Genomic DNA, 14,859 nt, shown 5'->3' with positions numbered 1-14,859 from the left:
TTTGGATTCCATATTTTCCTTATTCCCCTCCAAATCTTGCTGAATTGCAAAGTTAAGTTTATGATTTTGAAGTAAAAACTAAGTAACAAAAAAATAAATAAATAAAAATCTAAATCCAAAATCCAAAACTTTTTGAGTGGTGAAATCACATCTCAAGTGGAAATTTCCACACCTGACTCTATGTGACTGGTGGCAATCAAAGTGCTATGATACAAAAATTAGATCTCCAAGGGTTATCCGAACAAACAGCATTCCTACCTTGGGATTAGTTATTGGAACACTTAAAGTTTCTCTCTTCCCTTCTCCATTTCTGTTTCACTGGAAGCAAAGGCTTCAGCCTTTCCCAAATCTTACCCCTCTTGGGTTTCTACATGAGGAAGGCATTAGTGGGCATCTTAGTATCCTATTCAGTAATAATGTGTCACCTTAGTCTATGTTTTACAACATTTGACTCTTAATTGTATCTGCATAAAATGTTGAAATATCTATAATTTGAGAAGCAGTAATGAATTATAAGTGCAGGCCTGGTATTCAACTTCCTGTGTTCAAATCCCACCTGTACTGTTTATCAGCTATATGATGTCAAATAAGGTCTTTAATGTCCCTAAGACTTGTTCTTATCTTAACATGGAATCCTATTCGTGTGGAATATTAGGGTGCATTGACCAAATACTCAATACATGAACAGCAGTGAACCTGATTCTTTGTCTCACACTCACAAAAAATTAGAGAAGCAGACACAGAGAGGGGATAGTAAAGCAATGCTTATTGAAAGATAAGAACAGCTCCCAGGCAGCCTGGAGGGGTCCCAGAAAATGGGTTGCCAATTTGGAGCTCTCATCAGTGTTTTTTACCTGGTTAGGAGGAACTTGTACATGCATTTCCCCTTATGGTGGGGATCACATGCTAGGTGAGTCAAGCTATTATTCTCCTAGTTTTGGAGTGAGTACATAAGTCATGAACCCCTTTTTGTCTAAAAGCTTTGGGCCATTATCTTGTTCTTGGAATGTGGTGGGACCTAGAAAAAGTCTTAATTGCTATATTTGCTTTTAGGTCATGCTACTTACATTAATCATTAACTCACTGCTACAAGCTGTTTCTTGTGAGCAAGCAGTTCCTAGTGCAATCTTGACTATTGTGCCTCCATCTTTGGGCTTTATATCTTAGCTACCTATGTCTTAGCATTCTATCTCCTGTGTCACTATTGTTACTGGACATATGTACAGACTGAGCCTGACCACTTGTCACACACTAAGCCAATGTCTGAGAGAAGGAGAGTTTATGTAGGGAAGACTTTATTACGGAAGAGAGTTTTTTACAAGGAGAGTTTATGTAGGGGAAGGCTTTAGTACAGGAGAGTGCTAGAGCCCAAGACTTTTAAAGTATGGTCTTTAGGATTGAAGACAAGCAGGATTTTTAAACATAAGCCAGGAATGTGACAATGTGAGGGCCTGGGGGTAGAATTTAGGGGCTTTATAGAAAAGTTTCTGGGATGCCATCCGTGATGGATGGTGCTATTTTCTTGGTGCTGGGCAACCACAAGGAGCATCCAAAGTGAGTGTTATTGTCAGTTCTGTTCTGGGTAAAAAAAACTGAAGACAAAAAACTCAAGATACCTGGATGTCTTCAATCTTTATATGCTACTTGTGACTGTTGTTTTGTGACAGTTGAACATTAAAATCTGTCACAATGTGCACATTGTGGGACCATAATCACAGTGTGCAGAAAGTATGAATTCGTCAGGAGGCAAAGAGAGCAGGCGTTCATCTTATTGTGTAAAGTAAATTACTCAGAACTCTAGGGCATATTTTTTAGCTGATACAAACTAAGAAAATTTATTCATGTATTTTTTTACTCAGGGGTATTGTTGTCACTTCATAAAACTATTGTATTTAATATAAAATAATCAACTGTAATAGCTCTTATCACTTCATAAAGTTGTATTTAATATAAAAATAGTGATCAATTAGAATTGGTCTTTGAGGGCCTACTACGCACTAAAAATTAGGTTGAGCACACTAAGGCACTGAGCAAAAGGCTTGGTAATTTGAAAACAATCAGCATGCATGGAATGAATGAGGCAAAGCGAGACCAACTAGGTCTGCAGCTAGGAGGCCATTGGTAGAGCCAGGAGTGGAGTACCCTTGGGTTTGATCAGGAAGTGTCCTCGTCCCCCCCTCCCCGCCCCGGGTCTACGCATTATTTTGGCGATGTGCAAAGTGCTGAGGACAATCCTGGCACGGAAAGCCCCTAAAACGTGGCGTTTGGTTTACCCCTGGCCCTCTGCCTTAGGGAGGACTCGTGCAGAGGGCTTTGAACCCTAATTCCCCAGTTCTGGTCGCCACTTGGACCCACTCGTCCAGACTACAGGGTTCTCTAATTTGGGTTCAAGAGTGAGATGGGACATGTAGGGTTTCTTCAGGCTTCTACTTGTCCCCTTCAATTACGAAAGAGCACGAACAGCCCTGGGGTTGGGGACGCGCCTCTGGAGTCACGGTTCCCCTGGACCGTCGGGCGCACGCAGACGAGGACGGCCCTGACAAGGGAGGGAACCTGTTTCCAGCCGGACCAGTCCCCGGGCGTCCCCGGGCGCCGCGCCTGCGCGCTCAGCCAGTCACCGCGCCGGCCCTGTGGACGTGCGCTCGCTGCCTTCGGGGCTCCTGGGCCCTGAGATGCGCGGCTCCTGGGCCATTGCCTGCTCCAGGTGCGTGAGGAGAACTTCCGAAACCTGGGTGCGAGGTGGAGCGACCCCTGGGGAGGGTCAGGATTCCCACTGCCCTGTGGTGTCCGGGGACCTAGAACTGGGGCGCCACGACCTCAGCTCATCAGCTCGTTTTCCTTTCTCAAACCTCCGTCTCTTGAGTACGACTCGGGGGGAGCAGGAATCCACGCGAGGAAGACATAGAAAAGATGCTTTTTCCTAGGTCGTATCACCCGTGGCAGTTTTCACTCTTACCCTTCTTTCTCTTTCTGATGTGGGATTGTGTAGTGTCTGTAATCGCCTCGACACCCGATTGCTTGCTGGTTTGGGCAATTAGGGCAAGTGCTAGATGTCAGGGTCCTTTGTCCACTGTAGTCCCTCTGGGAAAGAGAAGTAAAGGTTCAGGTCCGCAGAACTGGGCCGGAGTCGGAAAGTTGGGTGGAGGGGTGAAGCTGAAGAAGCTAAAAAGAGGGAAAGGCTGTGAAAAATCCCGACAGTGATTATTCTCCAACCGAAAGTTATCTGTTTCTCTCATGTCTTTCGATATTCTTGTTCACTTCCTTTTGGGATGTCCTCACTTCTTTTTAATAGTGTTAGTTAAGACAAGAACAATCAGCAGACTTTCGGCCTTGAGGCGACATTGGATTTTATTGAGGTAATTTGTTATAGTCGTCCAGGGGATTGTGTCTTATTGTTGTCAGGATAATTCCTGCATTGAGCAGATACATTGCTTTATTTTTTTATTTCAGTTTAACATAAAAATTACATGATATTGAACTGATTTTTTAAATGTTGTCAACAAAAGAAAAAAATGAATAAAGAGAACAGAAAAACAGTTGAAATGGTGTTTAACTTTATTTGTACTCTTCTGTACATGCAGATGCATCTCAATTTAGGGTGGGGTATTTCCTGATAATCTGCTCATAAATCAATATTATGTATTGAAAATGCTTTTAATACCCCAATCAACTCATAGTAAAGTTGAAAAATTATAAATTAAACCCATCGTAAGTCAGGGAACATCTGTACACGTGGGACTGCACTTGGAGCAGCTTGATGGATCCCAGACGCAACACAAATAGGAAATGAGATCACCACTTGTCACCAATAATTCTAACAATATATGGCTCCCAGTAAGTGCTTTCCCACATGGTGGAGTGGCAAGTGATAATATTGTACCCAGTCAGTGCTAGTGATGCATAATCAGTCTTTGACCCTTTCTGGCACAGGAGCTGTAAGTAGCCAATCCTGTTATAATTAGAAATGGTTGTTACAGGAAGTTCTAGTGTAGGTTGTTGTTTTGAGGCATGTTCTACAGAAACGTTTATTAAAGGGAAGGAAAAACTGTAGTAATTGAGGAGACCAGCTCCAGCCCAGAATACTCTGTGTAATAATTCAGGCCCCAGCTAAGACAGTTCCTAGGCTTTACATCACTGGCCTCATAGAGGAAGCTGCCATCCCCATTCCAGACTTGGTGAATGGAGAGTGCATGGATATTTTCTGAGAAGAGTTGCCATCAAGGACTCACCTCTTTCCTCCTGCTAGTCATGCTCATACTGTAATTTCTTTCCTGGCTGAGGCGCTTCCCAAAAACTTTCACCTACGAGGTACTTTCCTCTGTTTTTACCAAGGACATTTCTACTCCTAGTACTTCCTCCTGCATCCCCTGACCTTAGGATTCACAAAAGACAGGAACCTTTGTCAGGGACTCCTCTATAGTGAGAGGATTCCCTTGTGTGTACCTGGCCCTCAACTAATGTCCTAACAGACCACTGATGAGTCAGTGCCTTTCTTTACCTCTCCTTTGCACTGTTGCAGTAAGTGAAAAAAAAGCTTGTAACTTTCAGTTTGTTTCATTGTCCTGATTGGCCACTTTGACACATAATTGCTCAATGGAATTAATAATTACCAAGTTCTTGGTAATTAATTGGATTCATGATTTAATCCTCTTGACTCTTGTTCTGTGTCAGCATGTTTAGAGATTTTGGATATTGTTCACCTGTGATTTCTCTAATTCAGTATAGTGAAAATGTGTAAAAGTTCATTTTTGCTAAGATGGATGTCTGGGTTACATGGTGTATTTTACAAATTAATAAAGTGGCTTACAGTCAGACAATTTTCCATAGATTTCTGTGGCAATTTTCTTTTGGCCTCTAATTTGGTTTTTTTTTTTTTTGAAATAAGTATTTTGGAGTAATATGGGAAAATGAGGGAAAGTGGATATTGTTGCTTTCCTTAGTAATCTTGTCTCATCCTATGGGTCCTGATCTTTACAAACTTAATAGACTACTTGTCCACTTTGGATAAAGCTGTTTTATTTGTTGTTAGGCCCTCTGTCCACTGTTAAGAGAGATGTCAGAACTCTTTCACAAACTTTCACAAACTCCTCTTCCTACAGAAGTTTTACAAAATAATATTTATCCTTGCTATGTAGTATGCTCTCTAATATTAATATTTTCTACCCTATTAAACAGATTGCTGATTGTGATCCACTAAATTGACTTCACAATTCATTAATGAGTACGTTTTGCAGTTTAGAAAATACTGTGATAAAGCAACTAGAAGATTTTTTTATTTATGTATTTTTTTAATTTGCTGGAGGGTTTGTATGCTTGCCAGAGAGAGAGAGAGCTCAGGAGAGAGGGAAAGTGAGAAAGCAACCCCCAGAGAGGATGGCCACCACAATTCTCTCTCCTCCATTCTCCTCTTGGGACCTTGGACATGCACACACATGTACCTGGTGTATTTTCTAAGCCTCCAGGTCCATGACTCAGATCATACAGTCAGACATGTGAGATCTCGCTGACTTAAGTACCATCTACAGCTGGCCCAAGGTATTTACTTAATACCTTTTTTTTTCTGTTTTTAATTCTGATTGCTAGAGAGAACCACTGTGGGTGTGATTGTGATTTGTGTTTAAGATGTCTTTGGAGGAGAAGACAGTAAACAGCATATATGTTAGACATTTACCAAATCAACAGATAAAAGAACCCTGAGTTTCTTGTAGTCTTATCAATTGTCTGATCTCAAATAGAATGAGAGAGCTAGCAAAACTTTTTTTTTTTTCCTAACCCCTCTATTTTAGGGCAGTGCAATAGTAAAAAGAATGAAAAGAAAATGGACTTCTCTGATAAAAATAGAAATGGAATGTAAGATGTTTGTGAAAGTGCCTGGTAAACTTTTTATATATGTCTTGGAGAAGTATATAAGGAAGGAATTATCTTCATATTAACTCCGAGACCAAGACGACCGATTAGTTTTATGTTATTTTATTTTTATGTATAGCCAAAGGGCACATGCATGCCCCCAAAAGAGAGAGGAAGCAAATCCCCCATGAGGCATGATTTTATGTTGTTTTTTTTTTTCTCCATTTCTCCATACCATCAGGATTTGGGGCACACATGCTCATGTGCCCTGCATGTTTTTCTAGCCCCTGGGGCAGGAATTTGAACAATGGTCAGCCATATGGGATCAAGCTCCCTATGCATAGCATTCAACTGTTGTACTACACTACTGGCACAACCCTTTTATTATATACTTAGCTATGTATAAAAAAATGTAAGTAGCTGATTTGTTAACCTCATTGCCTCTGTACTTGTCTTTTAGGAATTCCACAATAAAGTTGAAATGAGAATCAAAAAGGATGGCATATTTAGTTGCTTTGTTTAGAGTCTTAGAAACCCTAAAACTGTTATAAGGAGATCAGGATAAAGTTTTAAAATTTGATTAGTGTTGAACTGAAAAATACCTTACATTTACATATTGCTTTATAGTTTTCCAATACATTTATCTGCACTAATTCTCAAAACAGCTTGGTGTGGTAGATAGACTAGTATGCATTTTACAGATGAACAATCTGTGTTTCCTTCTTCCCACCAACAGGATTGTACAGTGGCAAATCCAGGACCAAAACTCAGGTCTTCTGGGAGTTCTCTCCTAGTTGTCCATATTCTTCCTGATCTAAAGAAGTGGTTGAGAGTAAATAGTGTTAATGATAAGTGGATGTTCCATTCTCAGATTATGTCTATTATGTGCAAATAAGTGGATAATCCATTCTCAGATTATGTGTATGATGATTCAGTACAAATCTGTCTTATTTTTAGTATTCTATTTTAGTTCTTACACTCTACCTTTCTAGCCCAATTTTTTTAAAGGACAAAGCAACTAAATATTAGCAAATCTGTTTAATAGTAAAATCAGAAAATTGGTATTAAATTACTTAATGTGAAGAAATTCAACAAAGTCTCCCATTAAGTAGCATTTTAATAGAAAAACAACTTAAATTTTTTATAGGTCATATGTCTGTGTGTGTAATTTGGTTTATGATTCTAAAAGTATTCATCTAAAATGGTTAGCTTGCTTGTAAACACATCAAATGTTCCAATTCTCCTTTACCCTTAATATCTTTAGTCAAAAAGCATCTTAAATTATTTCTTTTAATGTGAATAAATACTTTTAATATTAATATATTTTTGCTTTTGTTTTTTAGACATCTGTGGAGTTTAAAAACACTATGGAGTGCATCACAGTGCGTCACTAAAGAATATGATGGCTGAAAACAATGTTAAAATGCTAAAGATTCAACAATGTGTAGTTGCCAACAAACTACCTAGGAACAGGCCATACATTTGCAATATTTGCTTCAAGCACTTTGAAACACCATCAAAATTAGCTAGGCATTATCTCATTCATACAGGTCAAAAGCCATTTGAATGTGATGTCTGTCATAAAACCTTTAGACAACTAGTTCACCTGGAGAGGCATCAGCTAACTCATAATCTGCCTTTTAAATGTAGTATTTGTCAGCACCACTTTAAAAATCTGAAGACGTTTGTGAAGCACCAACAACTTCACAATGAAACCTGTCAGAATGATGTTAAACAGGTCAGAAGACTGCTGGAGGCTAACCAAGAAAAGCCAGTGTACGGAGTTTATAATACTTTTACCCCAGAGGAAAGATGGGCTTTATACCCATGCTCTAAGTCTGATCCCACATATAGCACTACGAAGAAAAGAAAGAATGTTCATGCATGTACAATCTGTGGCAAGATGTTTCCATCACAGTCAAAACTTGATAGACATGCACTTATTCATACTGGCCAGAGGCCTTTTAAATGTGTCTTGTGCAGTAAATCTTTCCGACAGTCAACTCATTTAAAAATCCACCAACTCACACATTCAGAAGAAAGACCTTTTCAATGTTGTTTTTGTCAAAAAGGATTTAAGATTCAAAGCAAGCTTCTGAAGCATAAACAAATCCATACTAGGAATAAGACTCATTCATTAAAGGCAAGAAGTCCAGAATCATGCCCCCTGCCTAATAAATTTAATGCAAAGCAAGATAGTTTTGAAAATGGTGATGTGGGTGAATCTGAGGAGAATAATCCACTTGAAGTCCACTCTATTTATATCGTCCCTTTTCAGTGTCCAGAGTGTGAAGAATGTTTTGAATCAGAGCAGATTCTCAATGGACACAAGTGTTTTCCTGCCAGAGGTGGCAAAATTCCAGGCAGGCTCAAAAGAAGCTACAACTATAAAACCATTGTTAAAAAAATCTTGGCCAAGCTTAAACGTGCTGGGGGTAAGAAATTAGGTAACTTTCAGTCTGAGAAAAAACTATTGAAAAACAGTTTCTTGAAAAATTGTGATCTTATTTCTGGTGAACAGAACTCTGATCATACCCAGAGAACATTTTTAAGTTCTCTTGGCAAACATGGAACATGTAAGACAGTTGGCAATAAAAAGATGAAAACATTGACTTTGCCATTTTCTTGGCAAAAGCAATTCCAGAGCCAAAATATGGGCAAAAATTTGAAAGATATTCTGGCGACAGAAAACATGTTAACTATAGATAATTCAGTGAATAATAAAGACATATCAATCTATGGCTCATCAGGTGAGGAATTCTTTAATAACTGTGAAGTGCTTCAGTGTGGTTTTTCAGTTCCGAGTGAAAACATACATACTGGACATAAGATATGTCCTTGTGACAAATGTGAGAAAGTATTTCCTTCTATATCCAAACTACAAAGACATTATTTAATTCATACTGGACAGAGGCCTTTTGGCTGTAATGTTTGTGGAAAATCTTTTAGACAGTCAGCTCACTTAAAAAGACATAAACTGACTCATATTGAAAAGATTCCTTATAGAAGATCTCTTTGCCATGCAGAATTTGGACATTTAAATAAACTTTTCATTCATCCAGGTGATAATATTAACTGTAATCCATCCCAACAATGTCAAGCTCTTGGCTTTCAAAAGTATGAGGTCTCAGAACCAGAGCCAATATCAGAAATAAAAGTTCAGGCAGAATCACAGGATTTTATTCTTGGTAGCCACTGTAGGAACAAGCAGCCCTATTTCTCTAATGTACTTTTGGAATCAGAGCAGAGCCATCTTTGTTGTAGCTATTCAGGGCGTCCTGAGAGAAATGATGGCCTTCTTTACCAATGCAGTGTTTGTTCTAAAAGTTTCCGATCTCCATCTAAACTGGAAAGACACTATCTAATTCATGCAGGGCAGAAACCATTTGAATGTTCAGTTTGTGGCAAAACATTCAGACAAGCTCCTCACTGGAAGAGACATCAACTTACTCACTTTAAAGAACGACCACAAGAGAAAGTATTGTCTTAAATTCACTTACATAAGTGACAAATCACTAATATATTTTTGGTCTCTGGCAAGCTTGTTCTGAAAGCCTATATTGTTTAAAATGCATTTTTATCAAAAGATCTTCATTAGATTGAATGATTTCATAGGCAGTTAACTTGTCCTGCATAGTAAGGCAGTAAGATATATAGAAAATCAATACAGTGTTTTAGAATTAGCCAAATTAATATTTTAGAGAGAAGAACATGATTTGATGTTATAAACATTGTATTTTAATATAAACTTGTTTTGGCTATATTGAAAATTATAAATCCACCATGCTGTGCAAATAACAGTCTCTTTCATACTCCTTAAGACATGCCATCTCTTTTTAGGTATATACAAAAGACAGAGAGGCAAAAACTGGTCTTTTAGCTACAGCAAATAGCCCCACTCTATTTCATTTATTTTGCATTTCATAGGAAAGTATAATTTTTTCACCTACAGTTCAAGTTGTAGTACAAATCTTTTTTAAGTTTAAAAAAATACAGAGGCAGTAAAAGTGAAAATGGATGAAAAAAATTATACCATTATTTTCATTGGCCTTTTCAAAGCTATATATGTGATAATTCATATTCTTTTCTTCAGGTAATGCAGATTTTTTTGTTTTCATTCTTTGCCCAGGCTGCTGTTGTGTTTCCCAAAAAAATGTAAAAGTAGTAAGGAGACTCGGTGCACCTATATACATTTATTATGTTTACTTTCCAGTAAGACTTTCTAAGTGCCATAATCTTTTTGATAATATGTGTGTAGTTTTATCTATTCAGAGGAATAAATGCAATTCTTACATTTGTTAATGGGTGACAACAGTAGTCATAGACTTAAAACTCTCACTGAGAGATTTGCATCTCCATAAGACTAATATTTATTTTAGTAAAATTTTGCTTTAATACCTGTTTAATTGAGTGGCCCTATGATTTAACTAAATTTATTCTAGGTTTGATAATTGGTAGTGACTAGGTCTAGTTTTAGTTATTATTTCCCTATATTTTTGCAAAACTAATACTAAAGAAGGTTATTTTGGTTCTTATTAAATTGCTACTTTAATTAGTAAGGTAATTATTCCTGTATAGAAAAAATTCTTATAGAGTTAAGGGTATCATTCTTCTAAACATGATTGTCATGATTTGAGAAATATTTTATTCTAAATATAAAAGTTCATAATCATAAATTGTCCTTCATATTTGCCATTGTTTATGCAATCTTTTAAGAATGATCTAACAATAAAAGAAATTAAACATTGTGTTTCTAAGGTGAAAAGGAGAGGTGGATATTTATCCTAGCACACTGTAATAAAAAGTCTTCTATTGAGAATTTGGATAGCTGAACAATTGTAAGTTTATCATATTCTAAGAACTGTCTTTTGCTGGAGGTAATGGGCATAAATTGGGGAGGTGATCTGCTTGCTGCTTTTACTCTAAGTGAATATTAAATAACTTGGGTTTAATTTATAGATGAAACATGAAAGTACAAATAAAATACCCAGTGCTGTATATTTGTGCCTGTTTTTTAAGTAGAAACATTCAACTAAAGCAGAGGAGAAAAAAATAAACTAATTTTATTTAAAAAAATAAAAAGTAGTATTTATTAGGTTTCTCTGAGATCTATTCCTCCAGTACAAGCAAGATTGTGGTTTACAGAATTTATACAAAACTGTCCAAAAATTTATCTATTATGTAAAAGCAAGAGAAAACTGGTTTGTATTTCCAAAAAGAAAAATTCAAGAGTGTATTTTATCTTAATAATGGATTTGGGCATTTTCCTAAGTTATTTATATCATTTTATTTGAAGGGAATGTCTTATAGACTCCCTTTACAATCTAAATAAGAATCTTGACAGTGTTGTGCTTGTATGGTTATAAGACTTTATTTGCCTAAGTGATATTGCTACACTTTTTATTTGGCCTATGCCTTTTTAAGCCGTTTCATATTGAAAGTTGGAAGATTGTAAAAATTTTGTCAAAGATGTACTGTAGTGCTATTTGAAGTACCTGTAACAAAATATTTACTTTATTATTGTTTGCAAGCTTCTTTGGAAACTTTAAAGGAATGAAAATGTATACATCCATATTAATGAAAGTAAGCATTAGATGTTAAATGATGGCTTGCTGCATGCTAGAACTAAGTATGGTTGAATCAATTACTTTGGTTTCCTGAAATAATAAACTTTATAAATATCTTTAAAGAAAACTAAAATAATTTTTTGCTTGAGTGATTCCAGGCGATGGCATAGTAAGCCATTAATTATTGATTAGCTGGCAGAGTTAATAGAATCATTGTTTCTTATTTTGTAGTGAATAGGGCCTACTAAGATAAAAAGTGTGTATGTTGAAGGGAAGTAGATAATGGTTAAAATTCTTCAAAAGATCAAGGTTCAGAATACCTTAAAAATAAAGTTTCAAGTTACATAGTTTGGATTTTTTTTAAAGAAAAAAATCACATAATGTTGGAACAAGGTACTGATTGGTTGGCAAACACTTACGTAGATCCACTGCAGTCCACCTTTAACATGCAACTTTCATCTGTATTTGCTCATTTACTTCCTGTTCACATTGTGTTTTTTGATAACTTCTTATCACCTATAAAAGAATATGTTAACTCTATTATATTTCATATGCTCTGCCTTCTAACCTTTTATCTTCCTCTTTGTCCTTCCTCTCCAAATTTGTACTAAAGAAATACTGAAATAGCTTCTCAAATACATCCTATTTTCTTGTTATTCTTTTTGCTTCTATCTTATCTACCTAGTATTAATTTAAGTCAGTCACAGATTAAAGAAGCAGCTTAGCTGAGTCAGGTTTTATTAAGCCAATGAGAATTAGGGACATTTTTAGGACATATTATCAGTCTTTGAAGTCTGAATATTTTATAAGAATCCTTTGTTAGAAATAATGTGTGCAAGCACAGTTTCATGATGCAAAATCCTTTCTTTTAGAAGCTGCAGGGAAAGGGAACATTTAATCTGTACCTTTTTGAGATTTTTCTCATTGCCAGTTAAAAGGGCTTAGGGTTAGGGCTAAGTTCTGGAATTCTATCAGCACTAAGAGAAAAAAGAAACAAAACTGGAGAGAAAAGTGATACAATAGTATTATTAAATGGAATATATTGAGTTATTGGAAAATTCATGACACATTTTTGCATAGAAAAATTACATCATGACAGCCATCACCTGTGCTTACCAATTTTTGTTCAGAACTATTGTCACTGTTGATCTTCTACAAACTATTGTTTTTTACACTTTGAGCATTGAAATTGTTAAAAGCATAGGTTGCTAGGCTGCACACAGAATTTCTGATTCAGTGTCTACTCGGGCCCAGGAACTTGCATTTACTACACAAGTTAGCTGTTGCCATTGTGAAACTATAACCTTCTGAACCACTGAGCTGGACTATATGCTTCTAGAGAGCAATTAAATGCATCTTTTTATGTTTTATATGGAGGGCTAATACATTACCTGCAACTATTAAGTCCTCAAATGTGTATTGAATGTATGAAAGAAGAAGTTAATGAGGGAAGTAATTATTACAAACATTTTTAATTCTCCTTCAATCTATACTGGCACTGAGATCCATTCATCTCAGAGGATGAGTTTGCCTTCTACTGTGTTGAGATCAAAGCCATTTAACGTGTAGTCTCTAAACTACTCTCTACTTAAAAAATGTCTCTTTATCTTTACCCCTTCTCATCTATCTCAGAATAATGTTCCTTCTCTCTGAAGCTGGCTTTTCCTTAGCCCTTTCTGGGATCTTGATTAATAGACTCCTTTTTTTTTTTTCTTTCTGGCATTTTAAGTTTTTCCCTTTCCACTGAATCCTTTACCTCTGCCTAAAAAACAAAAATTCTATGTGCTCCCTATTCAGTTGTACTTTTTGCTGCAAATGTCAGGAAATCTGACTAAAGTTGCTTAAGCAATAAGGACTGGCTTACATGGCTTAAAGGACAGTGACTAAAGCATAAAGGTTGTTGAATTACATCGCTGAATTGATTCAGCTTGCTCTTTCTACTCTGCCTTTCATGATGGCAAAGCCATTTACCTTTTGGTTTTAGGATGCTTTGTTTCTAATCTATACAAGTGGAGCAAGGAGTGAATGAGAGATCCGGAAACTCAAAAACAAGGAACAACTCTCCAGAAGCCTACTGCACTTCTTGCCTCTCTTCATCTCCTAGAATTGCTTCACTAGTACATTCCTGAACCGAACACCAACAAAGGAGATGGGATTACCTTGATCTAGGGCTGAAACGTATGATTTCCTGAGGGTGATATTGAAACTGCACGTATTTGAAGTATTTGGAAAGAGGAATGGGAAGGCAACCCATTTGGGCTTTTGTTCCTAGCTTAAAAAGAAGTGGTAACAACAACAACAAAAATTTAAATTTTACTTCTTATTCTGGCTATTGTCATATTTTGTTCTTCCTTTTACAGTCAGAATTGTTGAAAAAATTCACCTTACATTTACTTCTACCATTGCCTTGTTACTCACTAACTTCTTAGCCTTTCCTTTTTTTTAATCTTTTTTTATTTCTTATTTTTTCAATTAATTTACATTTATTCACTGAGCATTGTGAATACAGCATACAAAATGTAATTTCCCATCCAGAAGACCTGCATAGTAGCTTAATCATACATGTTATCCTCAATAATTTTCCATTTCTAATTTCATATATGTATGTATATCTATATTTCCCCCCTATTTCTCACCCTCTGCCATTTCCCATGCTCCTCCCACACTATCTCAGGTGTCCACAGTTGTTTTTCATTCCTTTTCCCCTCACATTTTATTGATTCACAAAATTTCTTAAATAATCTAATTACTTGCAATAGCAAGCTCTGCTGATATATACATATCTATGAATACATGTCTGACTTAAGGCATGAATCTCTGAGTAGAATGAATATACTATAAGGTAGCACCTAACTGAGGCTATATAGTTTACAATGGTCATTAATTATGTATTTTTTACTATATTTTTCTATTTAAAAGCAGATTTAACTTTAATAAATCAAAGAAATGCTAAGGAAATATGCCTAAAACTTAAAGCCAGGAAACAGGTTGGGATTCTGTTCAAATAGTAGGTACATGAACCTATCAGCAGCTCAAGACAAAAATCCTTAAAATCAGAAAACAAAGCCTAGAAAAAAATCAACAATGTTTTAGTCAAAAGTCATAAAGTTCTATTTCACCAGTTCAGTCTCATGTACTTTATCTTTTGTTGTAATTCAATTTTCCCAATTAAATTCTGGGACATAATATTAAACTCCAGACTTGTCCCCATGATTAAGTTGGCCATTTTCTTAGTTTTTGAAGTCTTATTTCTGTGTGTGACTGTATTTAATTTTCCTGGTATAGCACTCCCTGCAGAATTTCTTGGAGATCTGGTCTAGTGTTGGTAAATTCTTTCAGATTTTGTTTATCTGAGAATGTTCTTGCTTTTCTTCCCATATAAAGGATAATCTTCCTGGGTATAGTATCCGTGGTTGCAATTGCTTTTCCCTTAACACTTTGAATA

At 36.3% G+C, this 14,859-nt stretch overlaps 1 protein-coding gene across 2 annotated transcripts; it reads left to right on the top strand.

Moving 5' to 3' along the window:
• Positions 1–2,615: 2,615 nt before the first annotated feature.
• ZNF770 (zinc finger protein 770) lies at positions 2,616–10,845 on the top strand. Of its 2 annotated transcripts, none has more exons than XM_006141699.3 (2): positions 2,616–2,704; positions 7,191–10,845. In XM_006141699.3, the coding sequence occupies exon 2, from the start codon at positions 7,247–7,249 to the stop codon at positions 9,335–9,337; it is 2,091 nt and encodes a 696-aa protein (XP_006141761.1). In that variant the 5' UTR covers positions 2,616–2,704; positions 7,191–7,246; the 3' UTR covers positions 9,338–10,845. The 2 variants fall into 2 exon arrangements, with proteins under 2 accessions (XP_006141761.1, XP_014448498.1); XM_014593012.2 differs by having other exon boundaries at positions 2,616–2,732.
• The last annotated feature ends 4,014 nt before the right edge of the window (positions 10,846–14,859 follow it).

The sequence above is a fragment of the Tupaia chinensis genome, unplaced genomic scaffold, assembly GCF_000334495.1.
Source record: "Tupaia chinensis unplaced genomic scaffold, TupChi_1.0 Scaffold000062_1, whole genome shotgun sequence".
In the NCBI taxonomy this organism is placed as follows: domain Eukaryota; kingdom Metazoa; phylum Chordata; class Mammalia; order Scandentia; family Tupaiidae; genus Tupaia; species Tupaia belangeri.
This window is presented reverse-complemented; position numbering and strand designations above follow the sequence as displayed.

What these genes read in the sequence shown, in the direction of transcription:
- ZNF770 (XM_006141699.3), top strand. Translation starts at nt 7,247, where the DNA reads ATGATGGCTGAAAACAATGTTAAAATGCTAAAGATTCAACAATGTGTA.